Source organism: Lacerta agilis, chromosome 7 (genome assembly GCF_009819535.1).
Source record: "Lacerta agilis isolate rLacAgi1 chromosome 7, rLacAgi1.pri, whole genome shotgun sequence".
NCBI lineage: Eukaryota > Metazoa > Chordata > Lepidosauria > Squamata > Lacertidae > Lacerta > Lacerta agilis.
Genome location: NC_046318.1, coordinates 39,713,649 through 39,736,826, shown reverse-complemented (window position 1 = coordinate 39,736,826; position 23,178 = coordinate 39,713,649). Strand labels below are relative to the sequence as shown.

The 23,178-nt window shown below is 39.3% G+C and overlaps 1 protein-coding gene across 19 annotated transcripts in view; it reads left to right on the top strand.

Moving 5' to 3' along the window:
• PTPRM (protein tyrosine phosphatase receptor type M) overlaps positions 1–23,178 on the top strand; it is a 395,593-nt gene that overhangs the window by 120,497 nt on the left and 251,918 nt on the right. For all 19 annotated transcript variants that reach the window (XM_033154926.1, XM_033154917.1, XM_033154915.1 and 16 more), the window contains exon 3: positions 15,364–15,632. In XM_033154926.1, the coding sequence (XP_033010817.1) occupies positions 15,364–15,632 (269 nt within the window). The remainder of the gene's footprint in view (positions 1–15,363; positions 15,633–23,178) is intronic.

Below are 23,178 nucleotides of genomic sequence, written 5' to 3'. Positions count from 1 at the left end.
ACATATAAAACACTGGCACCTCAATAACAAGAAGGATCCTTTCCCTGTTTCAAGACACAGATTCCATTCTAAGCAGCAGACTAGGATGTCCAAATGTTCAGTCATCTCATAAGGTTGTTGTAACTCCCAGACACATAACAAGTGATGGTAGTATTACTCTGCAGAAATTAAAGGGTTGTACTCAACATAGCTTTAAGAAGAATGTTCTGTTGGTGCAAGGATTTCCCTTCCCCATGTCCTCTAAATCTGTTCTGGCGTTTCCCTCCACTTGCCAAGACAGATTTTTTTTTTGGGGGGGGAGGTGGTCTCATTGTGCTAGCGCAAATACATAATGGAATACCACCCCAAGTATCTAATCATAATAATTGGACTTTTCTTTTAGATGCCAAACCACTAAAACCACTTTAGAGGGATTTTAAAGGGGTTAAACAAATGAATGGAGGAGCTTTGGATGGCTGTCTCCTTTCTACAGTCTTAGCATAGGGAGATTTTCCTACCTAACCAACTCTGAATTTACCAAATTAATTAGGGTTGTGTGAGACAGTGAGGTCTTCTTCAAAAATTCCAGTTCCTTTTCTTCAAAACAGCTCTTTAAAAAACCACAGATATCTTCCATCTCCTGCTTAGACAAGAAAGTTTCTGAAGAGGTGGGCTGTGTGACATCCTAAGGAGTGCCTTCAAAGAAGTTCTTTGCTATTACTGGTACCTGCCACCTGCTGGTCAGACAGAATTGCCTTCCAGTTTGGAGTGACACCCGGGAAACCAACTTTTATATTTGCTCATTGCTAATGCATACAGGAGTAAATCCAGATGAAGAGTTAATTGGCAGAATGAAAAGGAGACACTGCTATAAAATTGAATTGTGTCAGCAACTTGTTTTGCTTCCTATTTTTCCCATCCCAAAAAGAAGGAGGAATTGTTAACAGCTTTCTTCTCATCTGAAATTAAATTACACTACTATGTATGAGCAAAATAATTCCATAGATGTACAGTATTAAACAATATTAATATAAGGTTGCTTATCATTGACATTTTCCAGCCATTGCTTTTTCTGTTTCTGGGTATGAACTCTGAGAATTTTAATACTGAAATATATTGCAAAGTGACAGAGAATTAGCAAAATATGAGGTGATGCTGTACATTTAAAAGACTAATCCAGTATTCATTGTCTCTGATCTGTGTTAAAATTAATGATATTAGATAATCCACCAATTGAACAGATAATGAAGTGAAAGTAATAAGGACTTAATAAAACTGTTTTTCTTTCATTAAATTACCTTACCTTTTTAAAGAGCTTATTGAAGTTTATGTTTAGCATTCTAACAAAACTCAGATAAAAAGCATTGGGGAGGGGTGGATGGAGATTACTATGTTTTTTCTGGTTTTCACAGATATTTGAACTACTATTGCAGTTTAATCTTGTTTTATTTAGACTATTTCTATACTAATATAAGTAAGTGGTATACAGAAAACTAAAGCAACAACAGACAACTTAAACAGCAATTTTTAAACTAAAATGCTGTTACATATACAGCTGTTACATTAACACAAAATTTCTAATGCGTATATGTAAAGCAATATGAATCCCTTCTCCTTCTGACACACCTCCTCCACTCATCCACCATTGCTCTCACTTCCCACTTTTTTTTACTGGTGTTGCCACCGTTCAGGAGTCCTGCTTGCTTGACTGACTCTCTTTTATATACAGAACACTTTACTATAAAATATTAAACTTCTATCCTGAGGTTCTAATGATACTTTCCTGCATCCGTTTGCAAAAAAAAAACCTGGCATATTTTCCTTCAGCAGTTCTATCTAGGGGAAGAAGGAAAGAAATGACCAGAGGCCACAGCAATTCACTCAAAAATCCAAATGGTCCCACTGGCCTAAAAAGATTGGTGATCCTTGATCTGTAGCCTCTCCCCCTGCTCCCAGGTGCAAACCTTTGTCAGGCTGAGGAACAACATGAGCCAATAGGGGTTGTGTAAGTGATTCTTATGGCTGAATCTGGCATCTTATGATGTGAGGCTGTGCTGTTTGAGTGATTGGGCTGAAACCACAGTATAGCACTGAGCAGATGGTCATACTGACAAGATTAAGTGATAATTACCTCCTCCCCTGCACAATGAGACTTAGATATACTTTCAGATCTGATTATGCTGACTAATCAATGAGATGCGCACATTGTAGGCTGCCCAACTCCACATGCATATTTCTGAATAAGGGCATTTATTAGTGGTAGAGTGAAAATGGAAGAGAGGAATCCCACATTTCCCAAAATTACCAAAGTGTTCATAGGAGAAGATAGCTTAGATAGTTTCCAGGAAACAGCTCAGTAGGGCTTCATGCCTTTAACATTGTTGTTCATGCTCACAGTGTACTAATGCTGGAAATTGTGGGAAATGTTCCCCATTGTCTCTAGATATTATAGTATGTCAAAGACACATGCACAGCAGCATCTGGAGACACTATGAACTCCTTTTCCATGGTTTCGGGCATCTGTGTGACTCCTGCTGTGCAGATGTGGCAACATTCAGAGGAAAATGGAAACCCCACTGAATGTCCTCCTTGCTGTCCCTCCACTTTGGTAAGTTAGGAAGGGTGGCATTTGCCATAAGCAGGCCTCTAGGTGCCATCACTCCCAGGGAGGCCTAGATATCTCATCAGAATGGAACTGATCAGTTGTTTAAAAGGGTTAATTTCAGGTGCCTGGTGGAAGTCCTTATTTTATTTTATTTTATTTTATTATTAAATACCGGTATGTATACCACCCTTCATCCCTACATGTTAGGGCAATTGACAACATAGAAATGCCATATAAAAACACAAAATGCATAATAAAAACAAGAACAAAGGGGAAAAAACACAAACCAATAAGTCCCTTACTCCACTCCTTCCCACAAACACATTTGAAACGGGTATGTGATGTTAATCAGCCAAAGGTCTGATCAAAGAGGATTGTTTTTCACCTGTCGCCTCAAGGTGTATAATGAAAGCACCAGCCTAACCTTCCTGGGAAGATCATTCCACAAACAGGAAACCACTGCAGAAAAGGCCCATTCTTGTGTTGCCACCCTCTGGACCCTCTTGTTTGGGAGGCGCACGAAGAATATCCAATATGAACTGGGGTGATGGATTGGTTCCACTCATCCATAATCTCTAGGGATAAATTGATCTTTTAAAATGAGCACATACCCATTTTAATGTGTTTCACATAGTATTTCCACATAACCCGCTTACATGGAAAAATGATTTTAAGTATTTAATTTGAACTTGTACTTTTCAAAACATTTCCTGGAATAGCTACAGAGAGGAATCTGTAAAACAAAACAATTAAATAAATTGGCACATTTCAGAGTAGGAATGCTATACATATAGCCTTGTATAATGGTGCTTTTAGAAATACGGGACTTATCTGCAGTTAACTACAGGAGGAAAATCAAACAAGATTAAAGGTGGTGGACTAGTTACAGAGTGTACATTTTTTATGTTCTGCGTTGCTTTTCAGTGTTGCAATTGATTTTTAAAGCTTTATTCCTTTTGGGATTAGGGGTGGAGGATAAAATGCTTCATAAACAGTTTTGTGCTCATGATATAGCATTTTTGACATTTTGCCTACAAAGTATTGCCAAATGTTCAAAGATAGTAGAACAACTCATTCTAAATTTTCTCCATGTGAACGTGGTTATAGGGATCAGCTCCACTGGCATTAATCCCCCGTTTTGTGTGGGATGCAGCGGCTGCATCTTTGCTGCCCTTGTATACTACATTTCTACTAACAGAGATCATTGCACCCTGCATTGTAAGTGCTACTTGCTGAGTGCAAGGATTTGTGGATTGAGTGGGGTGTATTTCCTCATATGTAGGGTATGCTAACCATTAGGTATGCTTGTCCTGTAAAGTCTTTTATGAAGCATCAGCATATTCAGTATGAGACCAGTTTTTCTGTATATTTGTTATTCAGCATGTTCTTTAACACACACACACACACACACACACACACACGACAAGCTGTAAACTCTGCAGTGAAAATGAGTTCTTCTCTGGCAGTCATTTACCTGCGGTTAGCAGTTTCCAGAAGCAACTTAACAGTGTGAGTGTATACATTTGTTATACAAGAGAATTCCCACAGAGCAGTTCAAAAGTTGTTGTGTCAAGGATGAGGTAGTTAGCTTTATAGAATTCCTTTCTCTTAATGTTAAAATCTGATTTCCCTCATTCAGATTTATGCACTGTGCCTGTGATCAACATTTCAGACTACTTTAAACAGATTTTTTCCCACTGCAAGAAACCACACATTTAGATAAGATGTGTAGTTTCATGCATATTATTCTTAAGGCATCAATCCTAAATGAAATTTCCTAGGAGTATTAATTTAATTTAGGGTTGACACATTTCAAACAATCATTTTTTAATTGGGGGAGAGGGCAAAGTTGTTAAGTAAAAAATTGACGTTTTTGAGCTACTTTTAGGGAAAGCTGGCCAAAACAACACTGACAACATAGGTTGCCATACGTCCAGATTTTGCCGATTTCTGGACGTATGGCAGCCCTTTTTAATTTGACCTACACAGGATTGTGTTGCTTATAACTAATAGTAACATTTCAAATCATTTGATTTTTAGTTACAATAGCAAAATAAACTCCATCTGGTAATAAATAGTACTGTATTATTTATTAATTATGTGCGAACATAAGCCTGCCCTCCAAAAAGGAGCAAAGGTGGAGTCAAAGATAGGACAATTAGCCCATCTAGCTCTGTCTTGCCTGCATTGACTGGCAGTGGCTGTCAATGGTTTCTTCCAGAAAGGAGTCTTTCCTACTCATGCCTAGAGATGCCAAGAATAGAACCTGAAATATTCTGCATGCAAAGTATGTACTCTGCTACTGTGCTATGACCCTTCCCATCACACCAAGATAGTGCAACAATGTTATATGTATTTATCAACACACATTATCTGATGGTATTATGGAGCTGAAGCTTCAGTATAACCTGTTTGTGTTTCTTTGTTTTTACAAATAACTTTTAACCTTGGATTAATTCCATAGGTTTTGACACAATCTTTTCCCCTTTCAAATATTTAAGAGAGTTGTTTTCCCACCAGCCAAAATTACATGTTTTGTACAAATGAAACAACATATACATTACCATATTCTTGTACAGCCTCTAGAAGTGGGGATAGTGTGGTTCCTGGCCAGTAAAATACTTATTTTCTGTTTAATAAATTAAGGAATTATGACTTTTTTTTTTAAAGGGATCTTGTGGCACATTAGCAGCTACAAATATTTTTATGTTACCTGAGGTTTGATACGCTAGAGCAGAGGGGGAGAACTCATGGCGTATAGCCTGGATCTGATTTGCCACATCATTTTGCTGATTGCTTGCCAGTCCCCCGTGGCCCAATTTACGCACCCTTCTCCAGAACCTTGAAATCAAGTTGGGGTGGGGATTCAAAAGGCTGTGTTTTCAGTCTAATACCTTCCTGCTATAGTGCTAGAGAGAGGTTGGAACATAGGGTTTGGATGATAGCCTCTTACATTTTCTCTATCTGGTTTGCTTTCTTCCCCGCTAAAAGGTCAGTAAATGTGGTGAGTGTGTGATGTATGTGTGTGCTAAGGGCAAGAGTGGGTATGCAGTCACATTGAGTCCAAATATTCTTTTTAAAAGCGGCTCCACTATTATGTGATCCACTATTGGGTGTGGGACCCTTTTCCCTGTTGGAATAAAGCTAGGCTGCAATTCAAGCTCTAGCCTCTCGTGGGCTGGATCTCAGAAAGCTGCATCAATACAAAATCAGTTCTATGTCTTGCAGATGTTCCTGTGAACTGTTTGTCTAGAGTTTAACTGTGCTTCTAGGCACCAAATCTCAGGGAAAAGAGAAGAGATATGGCGAGTCATTTTACATTATATAAATGTATAATGGACTTCACAGATTGTTTTTTGCTGTTCCAAGTTTCTGCTTCCAAAGCAAACAGCCTGCCTTTTAGAACAGTTCCTTCAGTGCAAGTTTGATAGTATTTGCACTGTTGGAAGATTTTTTGCATGAGTGCGTGCAATCAAATTTCTGCAAAACAATTAAATGAAGCCAAATGGGGCATGTACCATAACATGAAATATGTGAGTTTGACCTCTCTTCACTCAGGACTTTTGTGTTATTCTGGCTTTCCCATTAGTAGATAGATGTAGTCACATGTGTTCTGGAAATAGTAGCACAAGACTTTTTTTTTTTTACATCTCCATCAGCACTTGTATATACTGTAATTTATGTTATGAAAAACAAATAACAATGCCATATCACCTTTGCTTAGTGCAAAGCAGTGTTCTCCAACTTGTACTACAGTAATTTAAATTCACAGAACATGAAGGAAAAGTCAGAGTATTGTTTCAAATGCCACATTTTCTACATATATAATAATAGTTTTCCAGCCAATATGGATCTGTTACAAAGCTACACTTTATAATGTGTCCTGCTCCCCACGGACTTATTAATGGATCTAACAGATTTGCCTGTTGCAAAACTTTCCACTGCAAATGCTTGCATTTTTAATATTATCCACTGACAAGGCTGAACTTGAAACTGGGCCTACTAGGGTGTAGCAATTTGCATTTGTTACAAATGTGGTCAGAAGCCCAAAGTTTCTGATGTGAAGCAGGTGTTAATAATGAGTACAAAGGACATACTTTCATATATAATTATAGCAGCCTTTCTCAAGCTTGGTTCTCCTGATGTTGGACGGCAACTTCCATCATCCCTGACCCCTGGCCCTGCTAGCTAGGGAGGATCGGAGTTGTAGTCCAACAACACATGGGGACCAAGGTTGAGAAATAATAATAATCAGGGCGGCTAACAACAAATATAAGACAATGATTAAAACAACTTAAAAAACTGCATAAAAACAAACACCAGTGGGATCCCCAGGGCTAACTGGTCAGGTTAGTCATGCTAGGCCAGTAAGGAGACCAGGGAGGAATTTTAATGTAGGGACCCAGAAGGGTTTCTTCAGAAAAAAAGGGAAGGCGAAAAGCAATAGGGGATAAGGCTAGATTAAAGGCCAGGTGGAATAACTCTGTCTTACAGGCCCTGTGGAAGGAGATCAGGTCCTGCAGGGCCCTAGTCTCGTGGGACAGAGTATTCCACCAGGTCGGAGCCAACACTGAAAAACCCCTGGCGCTTGTGGAGGATAATCTGGCTTCTTTTGGGCCCGGGACCCTTAAACTATTGTTATTTGTGGACCTTAAGGTCCTCTGTGGGGCATACCAGGAGAGGCGTTCCCGTAAGTACAAGGGTCCTAAGCAGCATAGGGCTTTAAAGGTCAGAACCAGCACCTTGAACCTGACCCGGTACTCCACCGGGAGCCAGTGCTGCTGGTAAAGCACTGGATGAATATGCTCCCACGGCAAGGTCACCGTGAGGAGCCTCGCTGCAGCGTTCTGCACCCGCTGGAGTTTCTGGGACAGTCTCAAAGGCAGCCCTGCATAGAGCGAGATACAGTAGTCAAGCCTGGAGGTGACCGTCGCATGGATCACTGTGGTCAGGTCGGGGCGGGAAAGGTAGGGACCAACTGCTTGATACGGCACAGAGAAAGGCTGGTCTATAGTGAAAACGTATTAACAAGTACCTTTGTCATGGACAGCTTTGAACTCTTGACTGAAATTCATTGAAACAGGAACAGGTGCCTTTGGAAGTGTGCCATGGGGGAGGTCTAATACTATCCATCAGCTTTTCATCAGCCATTACATAGAGAAATTGAGAGTGTAAACTACAATTTAATATTCAATTCCAGGATGTTGTATATGTTTAATGATGTATTGGACTACCTGTTATCAACTATAATGACTGGCTGGATCCCAGTCTCTCTTCGGGAACCAGGAGGCTGCTGAATAAGAGAGTGTGAAGATGTTTTCAGAATTAGCTGGCTTGTTCTTGTTCTTTGTGTTCTTTTTTCTGTTTTACCTTCTTACAGTTTAATGTCTGTTTTAGTGGAAATATTTTTAACTTCAGGCATTCTCCCACTTAAGCGTGATCAATTCACATGTGACAGTGTATATGCATGGCACCAGGAAATACATGTAACGTGCGTTACCTGCATATTGTCATATTTTTATTTCCTGGGGTGGGGGAATTAGTCTGGAAATCTGTGTGTTTTGTGCTTTAATTTAAAACACATGTGAGGCAGTGAGATTGGGGATGCACAGATGGACCAGCAGAGCCAGTGCCTCACTCCTACTGGTGCATCCATGAAGCCCTGTCTTGCTGCTGCCTTGCCCCATCCCCAGCCAGGTAAGCTGCAGTAATGCCAGTATCAAACTTTGGCTCCACCTCACCACACCAATTTTCACTGGCATTTTCATGTTTCTACCCCATGGTCCTTCCTGTTTACATGACATACAAGCAGTGCATGTTCCAAGAGAAATTGAGAGTGTAAACTACAATTTAATATTCAATTCCAATATTCAATGTTCCAAGAGTGTGTGTGTGTGTGTGTGTGCGCGCACACACACACACACACACACACACACACAAACATGTAAGTTTACAAAAACACACTGCAGTGCATTCATGCACTTTTCATTAAAAATCCTTTTGAATGAAATGGTATGACATGAGAAGCAGCTGAAATTTGCTTTGGCCGATGAGTTATGCCTCTAAATCTCACACAGCTTAATGATATTCCTTGTGTGTGTTTGTGTAGGTATGTATGTATTTAAAATATTTATGTCCTGTCTTGTAAAAGCAATCTTTCTAAGACTTTTTAAAAAGACTGTTGGCACAGTATTCTTTCTGTTTACATTGCAAATTTAAGACCAGTTTGTGTACTGCTTTGAGCAGTTAGCTTGTGGTGGCTGGTGTCAATTGGGACTATTAGGCCAGAAAGCAGTATAACCAACAGTGGATGGATCTGAAGCCAGAGCCAACAAGGATATATTTAGAGATGTGACATTACTGGATATGCTGGTTTTGATTGTTGTTGTTGTTCTGGCAGCCCAAACCTGTATATTGTTACAAAAGTTGGGTGCCTCCCCCTCTTTCTGCTGAGCATTGGCAAGAGTCCATGGGGTTCCACGCACTCACCCAGGGTCTGTAGTCCTTTGGAGAATTGAGACATGGCAGAGACTGTAGCAGCTTTAAGAAATGTGGTTTATTCACCTATTTTACACCTTCAGTCTGTATGGAGGGAGTCCAGATCTTATAACATGGTCATTTCAAGAGGAGCTTGCCCCCACAGCAGTGCAGCCAGTCTTCAGCCAGCCTACCGAACAGATACCAGTCTTTTCTTCCTCCTCCTCCGTCTTCCCAACAACCCTTGCTCTAGATTTTTCTCCTGTCACTTCACACCCAGTTACCAGAGGCGTCTTACCCATAGAGGCTAGTGGCGCAGGGCGCCAGGGAAGAGGCAGAGGCTGGTCGCGGGGGCCTCCTGGCACCAGCTCGCTGCCCTCGCCCGCCTCCACCATGCTCCGCTGAAGCAGCGCCATGCCCGGAGCCTCTATCTGCCATGGCCACTGTGGCACAAAGCAGCCAGCTGAGCTGGGAGGTGCCACTTCCAGCCTCCGCCTCTTCCCCACTGGAGGAGCCGCCTTCCAGCTGCTGCCCACCTACTCCAGCCCCGCCAGCAGCGCCATCCTCCCTAAAAAAAGGTGGACAACTCTGAGAAACGGGGGGGGGGGGGGGCCGGAGGGAGCTTTACACCACAGCACCGGATATGCTTAAGATGGCCCTGCCAGTTACACTGGCAACCTACCAACCCCACCCCACCCTGTCTCTGTTCACACCTCAGGGCAAGAGAGGAGGACAGTTCTTTTGTATTGCCAGTGGCCCTCAATGGCCCTGTATTGTTTCCTAATGGCCCTAGCTTGGCCAGGTTGTTTTTTATCTGATAGCTCAGGAAATTCCTCTCCAGCTTGTATTTCTCTCATCACACCACAAATAATCAAAATCTTACCATTTATTAATTTCTCGGGTTTAGAGTCCTCCCCCCAATCTTTAACAGTATATTTAGTCGGATGTGAGTTCCAGTAAGTTGAGTGGCATTTAGTTCCAAAGATGATTTCAGTATTTATTTTGTGCAAGCTCTGTTTCGATTTTTGATTTTAAAGTCCCCACTTTTTAAAAGTTAATTTGTATCACATATCCAAGAACAAACAGTACCCTGTTTTCACTTACATAAACTTGTGTAAACTTTATAAAATGTAAACACCACAAGTTACTGAGTAGACATTTAGATAATACAAATATTTGATCATCACAGTGAGTTGCTACTGATGCCCTCATTGGGGATTTCATGGCCTTTCCTAGAAAACAGCCATTTGTATAAACAGGGGTTATTTGGATGTAATTAAAGCCCTTGTTTAAACTGTTTCTTCAGAAAGCTCCTAAAGTTACAAGATAAATAAAGTACCTAAGTCAATAATCAGTTTAAAAGTAGAGATTAGAATAGTAAATTGCATAATCTATATTTTCAAAAAGATATGTTAACTAGTATTGTTTCTGATTGTTACATACTGCTAAATGTCAAAGTTAATTTGGTCAAATTAATATTTTGTGCTCTTGGCGTGCTCTGGTCCATGGGGTCACGAAGAGTCTGACACGACTGACAACAACAATATTTTGTCTGTGCAAAATAGGCCCAATGCACACTAGTATCGGTTCACAGTGTCTACATGGAGATTGGATCATAGATGAATCAACAGTGTGTGCAGCTTCTCAGCGCATGGATCCATCACCAACCATGTGGATTTCACAATGTGAACTCCTAAAAATGAGTGCATCTGTATGATGTGGGTTTTGTGGAAATTTTTCCTTTCCACATTGGGATAATTTGCGCTAGAAAACTTTCAGTTTGGGTTTGAAATTTTTCTAGAGAGTGGTCTAATTTACCATTTTTATTTTACTTGTTTTTATTAAACAAAGCTGAACACATCAAAAACTTATGTCTCATTTTAAAATGTCCTCATCCCTTATCACATTTCTCCTGCCTATGTTGAAGGAAGACTAGTAAAACTAGGTTAGTTATGAATGTATGTTACAAGCATAGGGAGTCTTTCATATTGCCATATGTTCAGATTGAAAATTTGACATGTGTACAGTATTGTAATGTCATTTTCACTTATCTTAATTAGCTTCCAGAGCACCTGAAATCATGCAGAGGAGCACTTACAGAACACATCTTATCTCAGTTTAGAAAACTACACTAAAGAAATAAGAAGATTATAACACTTGATAATGTATAGTCCCTTGGGAACAATTTTAATAGAAATGGTGTAACTTCCCTCCGTTCAGTTCGGAAACAGTTTGGTATTTACAAGCTTTCTCACTGAGTGTTCTGAAAAAGCTAGATGGTTTCCCAAGAGTGCTGTCCAGACATGTAATATTGGTGCATGTGCGCAGATGGTGTTCTGCACCATGTGCATTATTGTGTCTGTCCACCCCCAAAACCCCATTGTAGTTTGGTTACATCCTTCTGCACCCACTCCACAGCACAGCAGTGACAAAAACGTGGTTGGAAATTGTCTCCCCCAAACCATTAAAACTAACATGCTCCACAACTAGATGGGTATTTTAATTTGTGATAGGGCAACAAACATTCGCAAGAAACAATTAGGATAATTGCCTGGACAGAGAAGGTACTAAACAGATAAATTGATGTAAGGACTAAATAATAATGATTTTTTAAAAATGTCTTATTGACATGTGAACATGGTAAAAAGACAAAGGATGGTATCCAATTGTACCTGTCTTAGTAGAACAGTGGAACAGACTTATTGAGTAACATGATATTTCCTTTCTCTTTTCTCCCCTGCAGTGCTCTGCATGTACACTAAATCTGAGTTGAAGGGTTGGGGGACTCTGGAGCAGTTTTTTGGGGAGGGGGCTAGGGGGGGGGGAAGGAGGGAAAGGGAAAATCTGTTCCCATAATGTTGCATAACTTCTAGAGTTCTTAGTTTTTTAAGCCAAACCTTTTCCATTTCGTGTTGGCAGTCAGGGATACTATCTTCTGAGTTTCTGGGACATGAAATTACTTTGACCCTGTATTCTTGGTTTTCAAATCTCTTTACTCTTTCTGCTCTGCAGCGTTTTTCTCATTCAACATCTTCAACATCCAGCTTTACTTGTATTATTAGTTTCATCAGTTTCTTTCTCCTTCAAACTCCTTCTCAGTACAGTACGTGTTTAATAAAGCTTTCACTGAAGCTTTCTAATTTGCATTTACCTGTAGAACATTGCTGCTTGACAAGCACATTCATTTCCACTACACACACCAGGACCTATTCCTAACTTATTTGTGTTTTTAGATCTTAAGATTTCTGGGAAGGATCTATGTAGACTTTCGTTTCTCTCCACTGTAGCACACTAGTGCTTTATCATTTATCATAGTTGTGGTAGAACACATGCATTGCAAGCAGAAGGGACCAGGTCACTCTCCAGCTTCTCCAGGTAGGGCTGAGAGAGACTCTGGCCTGAAACCCTGGGAGCCACTGCCTGCAAGTGCAGACAATTCTGAGCTAGATGGGCCAGTGGTCTGACTTGACGGTTTAAGGCAGCTTCCTAATCATAGCAACTGGCCATTAGACCTGCACAAATGATAAGAGAGAGAGAGAGAGAGAGAGAAGTCAAAATAGTGTGTTGTACCATGTCTGTTACAGTAGACTAGATACGTAGTAAAAATGAGATAATGTAGGCATATCTAATGGTGTAGGGCTTTAGTGGGTTGATGTTGATCCAATGGTCATTTTCCAAGTTGGTGATTTATTAGCTTGGTTTCTGAAGCAGAGCCATTTCGAGGCTGACTGCCTTGTGTATTGTGTATGTGTTGTATATTGGAACAAGCACACGGGAAGTGTTTGTTCTCCGGCAGTTACGTTGTTTAAGAAATACTATCAATTTTGTATGTGCGGAGAAACGTTGATATTTTGATTTTGAAACCTGGTTAAAAAGACATTACATATTGGATAATGGTTGTATTTTGGTCAAGGTGCATGATATCACCAGAAAGATTTAGATTCATAAAGTGTTAAAAGACAGATTTCCTTAAAATTCAGTAGGTTGTTTTCTCATGACTTAGACTCAATGCCTGTTTTCTAACTCAGCAGCTAAAACAATTCATCTAAATGACATACTGTAACTTAATTTAGTTCTCATTAAAGATTGACTTTTCTTATAAAACACAAATCACATCACTTCTCTAAATGGAGCCCAGAGGATTTCTTCTGTTTACTCTGAAGTTCCTTAATACTTGCTTTTTCTCTTTAAACGAGAAAGTCTCAAAGGTCTTTTGCAAGCTGGATTTGACAGTTAATATCTTGCCTTATTCCTCTGATTATTATCCATACATTCCAGGTCATACAATATTTACTCATTAAGTCAAGCTTTTGAAAGCTGATGGCTGCACATGTATTCACATTATGACCTTTTCTTCAGCGCATAAAGAGTTACTTCACATGATTTTTTAAAATAATTCTTATTATTTGGGGGGGGAAATTAAATCTTGGCAAGATGCTTGGGGTAGTTAGATTAGAACTGATGTAAATCCACCCTTTTATTTGCTTGAAAGTGGATGTTTATGTGTTAAATGTGGCCATACTGGGATTTTATTTATTTATTATTATTTTAGCAATTGCTAGATTAAAAAAAAATTTTTTTTTTAAATCATTGAATGCTGCAAGGTATTGTGGTCTATTGGGATAGTGCTACTACAAATCTTTACCACACTCTTCCTAGAGAAATACACTCCAGGAAGATGCCATTGGTTGCTTTAGGATATAATCATAGGCCATGGTTTAGCAATACATCATCCAAGCCTCTTCCTGGGTTTGTGGGCTCTCAACTTCCCTCCTGCATGGGTGAGAGGAGTTTGGAAACTTTCCCCCTTTGCTTTCTCTTATGCAGGGGCCAGCAACCTTTTTCAGCCGTGGGCCGGTCCACCGTCCCTCAGACCATGTGGTGGGCCGGACTATATTTTGGGAGGGGGAAAATGAATGAATTCCTATGCCCCACAAATAACCCAGAGATGCATTTTAAATAAAAGGACACATTCTACTCATGTAAAAACACGCTGATTCCCGGACCGCCCGTGGGCCGGATTGAGCCGCATCTGGCCTACAGGCCTTAGGTTGCCTACCCCTGCTCTTAAGCATGTCATTCTGTACACTCCGAGGGTTGTGGTTTAACACTAACAGAAGTTAGTCTTGCTCATCCAGTTTCTCATTGATATTTCCAATTGAACTTTGAATAATTTCACTCTTTCCTGATAAGCCTTTCCTCAATGTATTCATCTATCACTGCTGTTTTTAATCAAACTAACCCAAAACCTTATCTATTTTTTTATCTCCCTCTTACAGCTACTGTCCTAAATTTTGTCCCTCTTCCATTTTTGTACTACTTTCTTCAAATAATTTTAACTCCTTTGAAAAGATTTTCTGTATTGATAAAATGCAGTAGTTTGAAGCTGGCTTGCTCTGCAACTAGACCTAGTTAATGCTAAGTCATGATCTCAGTTCAGATGAAACAAGAAGCATGTAAAGGAAAACAAATGTCATCTTCCCGGCTATGCAGAAGGAGGAGGCTAGAACTGAATGTAGCACCAGTTTTCATATAGGATTTTGATGTGATGTTGAAATTTATACAAGCTTGGACTTGGAAGAGAACCCCAGAGGGCTCAAATGCTTTCCGGATTTAAATAAGATTCACATTCCATCTACTTGGCCCCAAGCCTCTCCTTATAGTACACCTATTTGTTAAAGGCAACCAGGATTGTGGAAGGCTCACAGGTCTTCCATAATCCCAGGCTACCTCTCAATCCAAGTAGGGTGGGTGGGAGCTACATTTAGTTGTGAAGAGACTTTTCCAGCAAAACTCAGGATTTGAGGATGGGTGTGTGTGTGTGTGTGTGTGTGTGTGTGTGTAGCTGTATTTCCTAGTGAAGCACGGTTGCTCCAGTAGATTTGCTAGAGGAGATTTAAAATGACTGCAAAGACAAGAATAGAGGGGGCAAAGCCCACCCACTGCTGTGGCCCTAAAGGATGGATGATTGATGGATGATTTCACCCACTTTTGCTCTTGTATTGAGCACTGTAAATGCCAGTTGCAAAAGGCACCTGTGCTAGACTTTGGCTCTCTTCTGGGCACACTAAGCTTTTGAAACCTCCACATGAATTTGGATCGGCACAGGAATGAACCCATCCATTTTTTACAACTGCCTCTTTTCAAACTAATCCAATCTAATTTGAAACGGGCGTATTTCTAGATTTCTAAATGTTAGTAATATTTTCTTTTTAGTTGCACAAAAATGCATTTCTTGGAGGGAAGGAAATTGTTCAACAAGTGACTGGTCTTATTTTTTTTAATTTTTTTGTTTCCTGCAGGATCTTTCATGTTGGTGAATACCACCGAAAAGTTTGGACAAAGAGCCCATCTTTTGCTACCGCACCTGAAAGAAAATGACACTCATTGCATCGATTTCAATTTTTATGTTTCCAGCAAGAGTGGATCCAATCCTGGGATATTAAATGTTTATGTGAAAGTCAACAACGGTCAGCTTGGTAGCCCAGTGTGGAATATGTCCGGAGGTCCTACAGGAACCTGGAACAGGGTAGAATTGGCAATTAGCACCTTTTGGCCAAATTTCTATCAGGTACTGCTTGTTTGTTCTTTTCTTACATATAAGAAACAGACTAAAATATTTCATGTGAATCACTGCTGAATAAGGCATTCTAACCTTATTTAACAGGTTGCAGTTGGTTCAATTTTGATATCAGTCAATGTGTTTGTCTATTTGTTTGTCTGTTTGATAAGGCATTCATGCGCTGTCCTATGACCAAGTTCTTGGGATGGCTTACATCAAGAATAAAAATAAATCACAAATGCATACAATAAAACAGGCCAATGGTAAAACATGTAAAAGCAGCATATTTACGTGTTTCTTCCTTTGAAAACAATCCCTGGCAGGCTAATTGATTATGTATTTATAGCAGCCTTGGAAGCAAGTTATTTCAGGATGTAGACAAGATCATTTACATTTTAAACTCTTGTATAATTAATCGTTAATACTTCCCAACAACCCAGGTAGGTGGAAGAAAGGGATGAAGAGCTATTTCCTCATCTTTCCAAGAAGACAAGACTCACCAGGAGGGATGGATAGGTGGGAATTCCATCTTGTCAAGCTTGCTATGTGACAGGACAACTTGGCGCCCCAAGGATGGTTGTCATCAACTGAAATGTGTTGTTCATTTTACTTTTTCTATAGGATCATCATTATTGATAAATATATATTTTAGTACCATTTTGAGGCTGAGTGATGACAGCATTACATTTTTATGCATATAGTAAGATTCCCTTGTGAAACTTCTGGTCCTTTGGGAGGAAGGGTAAGATTTAATAAACAAATGAAAATAATTTAAACAAAATGTGATATACAAATAAAAATAAATAAACATATGAGCTGTTGATCAGTATACTAAAGTTATTACGCTATCATGAATTCTAAAGAAATAATTTTAGTGTCTGGGCATTTGCTTCACCCTGGAACATATGGGCAAATAACTCCCACTAGTATTTATTTAATAGGAGTGATGCTGTTCAGTACAAAGTCACACTTCTGAAGACATTCTGCTTCTATACTTAGAATATCTGCTAAAATACTTCTCAGTATGCATGGCCTTTTGATCATAATTATTGTTTGATTTCAGGATATTTGTTGTAGCTAATACAGTTCATTTAAATGTAAAATTTCAAATTCATCTAGCCTTTTGGATTTAATTCCATAACTGATACTTGCTCTTTTTATTTTATTTCTTATCAGTAATACTTGTTCTAATTGCTCCATCCTGAAGAATGCCTATTAGTTAGAGCTCCATCACTAAACTAAACTTAGTTGTCCATAAGTAGTTGGTGTGTGTATAATGGTAGTGGGGCAATTTTAGACCCATCTGGGTCTGTAGCATGCACATTTTAAAGGCTTTTTATTGCTAAACTCATATTGTCTATAATTATATCACATTGTCTATAATTATATCTTGTTCCAGATAATTTCTGTCCTCTCCATGTTTTGTTTTGTTTTTTAAAAAGTATCTGGGAGGGTTGCTTCTGTAGAGTAAGATATCTGTCACTTGCTGCCACCTTCACTGCAGAATAGTTGTTACCATGTCAAATAATTATTTTATGGTGTAGAACAAGTATACAGTTAAAAAATAACCTTCCAGTAGGATGACTTATGCAGCCCCACAGGTTGTTAGTACCCCTACTGTGTTCAGTCTGCTCAATATCTTGTATTCTTAGCTCCATATACCCACTTGCAAGCAGTAAACTACATACCTTCTCTTCTTAAATCATTGCTTCCATGTTTACGTGGAGCAAAAACAGGCTGCTGAAAAGCAAACACATAAATAAACCCTCTCCTTTACAATCTGAAAATCCAAGCCCAAAATGAAATAAAAGGGGGCTTTTCGTGTGCTTCTACCTTTTTGTTTCAGATTGCTGTTTTACAGTGTTTAAGTGCTAATGAATGGTGGTCACAAATCTATTTCGTGTTTCAGTGCAGTTGAATGAAAAGGAGACTATAGCAGATCTGCTTTACCTAGATTCATTTTAGTTTAGTAGATTCCATGTAGTGCAGTCCCAAAGCATGTGTACAGGACTTGCAAATAAGTCCCATTGAGCTAAGTGTGACTTACTCCCTAGGAAGTGTGCTTAGAATTGCAGTCTGAGTCTCATTTAGTGCTAGACAGCTTTAACCTTTCCAAGCCCGACAGCTTTTTCTGTAAATGAGGTACTTAGGGACCTAGATCCTCCACAGGTTTTCATATCGAAGCTCATCTCTTCATTAACTGCATAAATGTACCATGTATTCGCCTAGTTTCATATTAGCAAATGTTATGCAAACCTTAGCCTATCTACTGTGTTCCTTTACATGCTGTAGCAGGGCATTAAACAACTAAAATGCCACAACTAACACACCAAGCATTTATTTTTGTAACCTCTGGATTACGGTGCTTTCATTTTGCATGTTCCCTGGGTATAGTGTATACTGCCTGGAATGGAGAAAAGACTAAGAGAGAGCTATAACTGGTTCATGACTTCAAAATAGCAACAGCCCCTTATATATGTGTACATGGCCAACAGTAAACAGACCCTTTACTCAAGCCATATCAATGAGATTCAGTCACCGCTGCTAAAAATACTGACAGATTCTGAGAACGAAAATAGAGCACAATATTGGTTCCAACTGGCAACTGATTTACTGTGAGGTAGTAGAAGCCCTTGTGAAATAAATGGGCTCAGGATCGTGGGCCTTGAAAAATAACCCCGTACAAACAACTTCATTACTGTATGAGCCCAATTTTCAATCTTGCTCACTTTAAATCACTTTCATGTAGGTGCTCCAGTTGACATTAACCTCATAAATTCTTCTTTATGAGGCTAAGTGCGAATTTGAAAGTGGTATGCATGCAAAAATGTAGTCACATGGAAGTGCTACATGGAGACAAGGGGACGCAAGAAAAATGATCCAGAACGGCAGTGAACTTTTTTTGTTTGATGGGATTATTTTCTTTTTCTGTTCACATAATTGCATTAAATAACCACATTGGTATCAGTAAATTCTTTTCTCTTTTTAAAATAAGTTTTGTGAATTAGAGTTTATGATTAGGTATAATTCACCTTTGGACTGCAGGAATTGTAATTGCTTAGCAAAAACAAAGGCAGGAGTTTACTAAGTGAGGTCATGTATTGAAAGTAAATCTATTTATTCCCTTTGTTCTATGGAGCTGACAAGTTATCTCTGCCAGCACATTTTCAGCAGTAAGCATTTAGGGTGGCAAGCCAGCCCCCCTTCTTTGTTCTCATAGAGAAGGGGGAAGTGGCAGGAATGAAAAGCTAATTTTGCTCTTCACTGAAGCAGGGAGGATCAGGGACAGTGCAATGTTAAACTGCTTCCCTATTTCCTGTTTGGCAGGCATCTGAGGGATAGTCTGATGTAAAACATCTCTCAGGCAGACATCCAACACAGCTTTCCATGAGCAAATGAAATTTGTGTTTTTAACCAGTTGTTTTCTGACTGATAAGGCAGCAAAACAATTTCCAAGAAATCAAACAACTATCGTGTTTGCTACAGCTTTATTTTATTTTGACTAATGTGCTTCATATGTTGCATTCAAGATGTTGTGTCAAGTGTGATGAAATGCAAAGTTGACAGCTTGGAGTTAACTTTTTTTTTAACCTGGCAGCTAAACACGAAGAAAATGCTAGACAGTATTTTTGTACAAAACATCACACATTTATAGGGTTTCTTACCTTTCTTTTCTCTTAAATAAAGTATCCATACACACACACACACACACACACACACACACATCTTGTATAATATAAAGGACCTGATTTTAGTGTAGCATAATTAAAAATATGGAAGAAATGTTCAGTCACTCAATCCAGCAACTATTTATATCAGAGCCTGTGTAGTATTGAGCATAAACCCTTAGACTTAGCAGATATAGATTCAAACTTCTGCCAACCAGGCTAAATATATGATATGTCCGTTTAGCATGCATAACTATTTCTTTTGGCCCATTGCTGCTTATGGTGAAAAGGGTTTCATCGATCTTTGAAGGACTACAAAAACCTGATGACTGTGAGAAGTGTGTACACAACATAGACCTTTACTCATCTATTATGCTGACTTTGGCTCTCTGAAAAAGATACTGTTTCCTGCTATGTGCCCACATGAAGTTATGATTCCATCACCATTAAGCATGTGCCTTTTTCTTTTTCTTTTCTAAGCAGAGTGTGGCAACCCATGTATAGGATCAAATAACTCTTGGCCCTTTTATTAATAATGGTCTGGATTCAAGTAACCCATTCCACCAGCAGAAGCCGGTACAAGGACTCCCTTTAATGCAGCAGTGCTCACCTGGGAAAACTTCCAGAACAGTGTGCACAGGGAGGAGAAATACACTGAGTTTCACAAAATGGAAAATTATTTGAGAGGGGTTTTGTTCTTGTTTTTATTATGTGTTTTGTGTTTTTATCTTGTGAATCTTGTGAGTGAAGGGCAGTATACAAATTTAACAAATAATAATAAATACTAATAATAATCTACAGAAGATGACAGTTTCTGCAGTTATATTTAAGGGCTGTTGTTTTTTAAATGACACAAAATTGTTTCATGTAACTTATGCTTTGGAAGACAGAAAGAGGATTAAAGGTGATCTTAACAGAGGTGAATGAAGTTCTGCATTTGGGTAGGAAGTATAAGATACATAAATGCAGTAGCAGGTGACACCTGACTTGACAGCAGTACATATGCGTAGCAGATCACCAGCTAAAAATGAGCCAGCTGTTCAATGTGGTGATTCTCACATTGGGACGTTCCTTTATCTATATTTGTCACTAGAGGGCCAAGTGACCTCTTTGGCTAGGAGTGTCTTCTACTGGCTTCAGCTGGTATGCCAGAAGTGATCATTCCTTGCCATCCTCTCTTAGCACACCATTGTGGCAGGCCACACCACTGGCCCATGGTCTGCCACTGGTGAAATTAATACCAGAGATCCTTAAACTCCTGCCTATCATTGCTTCGTCTAGCTGGTGAAGTACAGGCCAGTAAACCTATGTTGTATAAAGGTCTGTCCCTTCAGCTGCCTTCCTTGTCCAGCTTCTAATTCTCCTGATTTCAGATCTCTGCCCAGATTCTCATTCCCTTTGCAGAGTTTGGCTGGTAGGCCTGCATCTCTGCTGTCCAACTTTATTAGCCCTGCCCATGCCAGCAGCTGCACATCTCTTTGCACATGCTTCTTCCAGGCACTGGATACTTCCAATCCACCACGCCTGCTGCCTCTCCTTTCTTTTGCTCTTTGCCTGTTGGTGAGCCTTAGGACCCACTTCTGCTGCCCTGAACTTGGTTCTTTTATCCTTATGTGGGCCACCTTACTTAATGTTGTCCCTTTAACACGGACTTTTGCAAACTTTTCATGTTGGTGACACACTTTTTAGACATGCATCATTTCGCAACACAGTAATTCAGTTTTACTAGCAAACCAGAGGTTAAACTAACCCCTTTTCAGCCCTGGGAGGAGTGCGGGGAGCATTCGCATGACACACCTACACACGGCAGCTGACACACTAACATGTCGCAACACACGGTTTGGAAAGCTCTGCTTCAACACTTGGCTTCCCAGCAGTCTCTCTTCCTTCCTGGGCTGATCAACGGTTTCTCTGTTGCTGCTGCTGCCACCTTTCCACACATGATAAAAACAAGTTTCATGAGCTATGTTATTTTCTGCAGAATAGCAAATGAACTAGTGTTTTCAATATGGATATTTAGCGCAATAGTAAAGTAGTACAATATACAATGGTACAGTATTTTTTATCTCACAGTTATTCCAGAGTTAAATGAAATAATAGATGTGAAGGCATTTATAGTCTTTATTTACTTTGTTTGAAACTTGAGTGTTTGCTTTTCTTTCTTTTTAAAAAAAAGGAAACTTGTTTGTTGTTAATAGCTTATATACTTCAGCAGTGATAATAGGATACCCAAATGCATGCATGCATAATAAAATTTCCCTCTGTTTCCAGACACACTGACCACCCAAATATAAAACCCCATAGTGAGTCCATAATCAAAAGCAAGAATTGTGTTTCAGTTTCAGAAAAGAAAGCAGATTTAACTTATCAGACTTCAACATGCATCGTCTTTGCTTATGAAAGCTTTCATATTTATGTTGCTGAAACATACTTTTCTGCCTAACCAATTTTGGATTATTTAAAGCTAGGCCTGCCAAAATTTGGAATGGTTTACTTTGATCCTTAGTTCTTAATTCAGCTGACAAGAATAGTCCATTTATTTTTGTGGCCTATTTATAAGCATCGAAAGAACTAGGAGCAATGGATATCTAGGAAGATTGGCTGGGGCAAAACAGCTTAATACCTCCATCTTGCCCTAAATGCAAGATTGCTATTAAGTTCCTTTTTTCTTTTTTTTTAAAAAAATCTGTTACCTGTTTAAACAGCAACAAATTATTTATTTATTTACCGCTTAATTCAAAAATGGGCTTCTCTAAGTAGATTACAAAGTTTTTTAAAAGTTGCATAAACATTAAAATATAAGCATCCAGATTTTTTTAAAAAAAAAATTCAATAGAACAAATCTATAAAACAATGTAGCAATTTTACCATAGTTGGTAAAATCAATAAAATACTGTACAATGGAATCTTTCTCATAGAAAATGCAACACAGTTGGTTTAAAAACAAATCATGAGGAAATGTTCAATGACATAGAACAGGGCCTTGGGTGGGGGAGTTCCCTGCTACTATCCTGGATAAGAAGAATCTCAACAATTAAAACTAGGAATATTTTACTTCCACTGCTTTTGATGGGTCTACTCCAAGTAGGACTAAGCTACAACCTAGTCCTGTGTTTATTTTACCCTTAGACCAGAGCTTTCCAAACTCTGTGTTGCACAAAAGAGTGTTTGTGATGACCAGCTTGTTCTCTTTACAGAACTCTATTAGCCTTTGCCCTGCTTCGTTTTGAACTCCAAGTCCAAACTTGCCAGTTGTTCCTTTTATCTCTTGACTCCCTACTTTAGCATTCCAATTCCCTATAATGAGAAGAACACCCTTCTTTGGTGTCATTTCTAGAAGGTGTTGTAAGTCTTCATAGAATTGGTCAATTTCAGTTTCTTCAGCACCGGTAGTTGGTGCATAAACTTGGATTACTGTGATGTTAAAAGGTCTGCCTTGGATTTGTATTGAGATCATTCTATCATTTTTGAGATTGCATCCCAGTACAGCTTTCACCACTCTTTTGTTGACTATGAAGGACACTCCATTTCTTTTATGGAATTCTTGCCCACAGTAGTAGATATGATGGTCATCCGAACTGAATTCGCCCATTCCCATCCATTTTGGTTCATTGATGCCCAGGATGTCATTATTTATTCTTGCCATCTCATTTTTGATCACATCCAGCTTACCAAGGTTCATGGTTCTTACATTCCAGGTTCCTATGCAATATTTTTCTTTACAGCATTGGACTTTCCTTTCGCTTCCAGGCATATCCTCAACTGAACGACCTTTCGGCTTTGGCCCAGCTGCTTCATCAGCTCTGAATCTACTTGTACTTGTCCTCCGCTCTTCCTCAGTAGCATGCTGGACGCCTTCTGACCTGAGGGGCTCATCTTCCAGCATC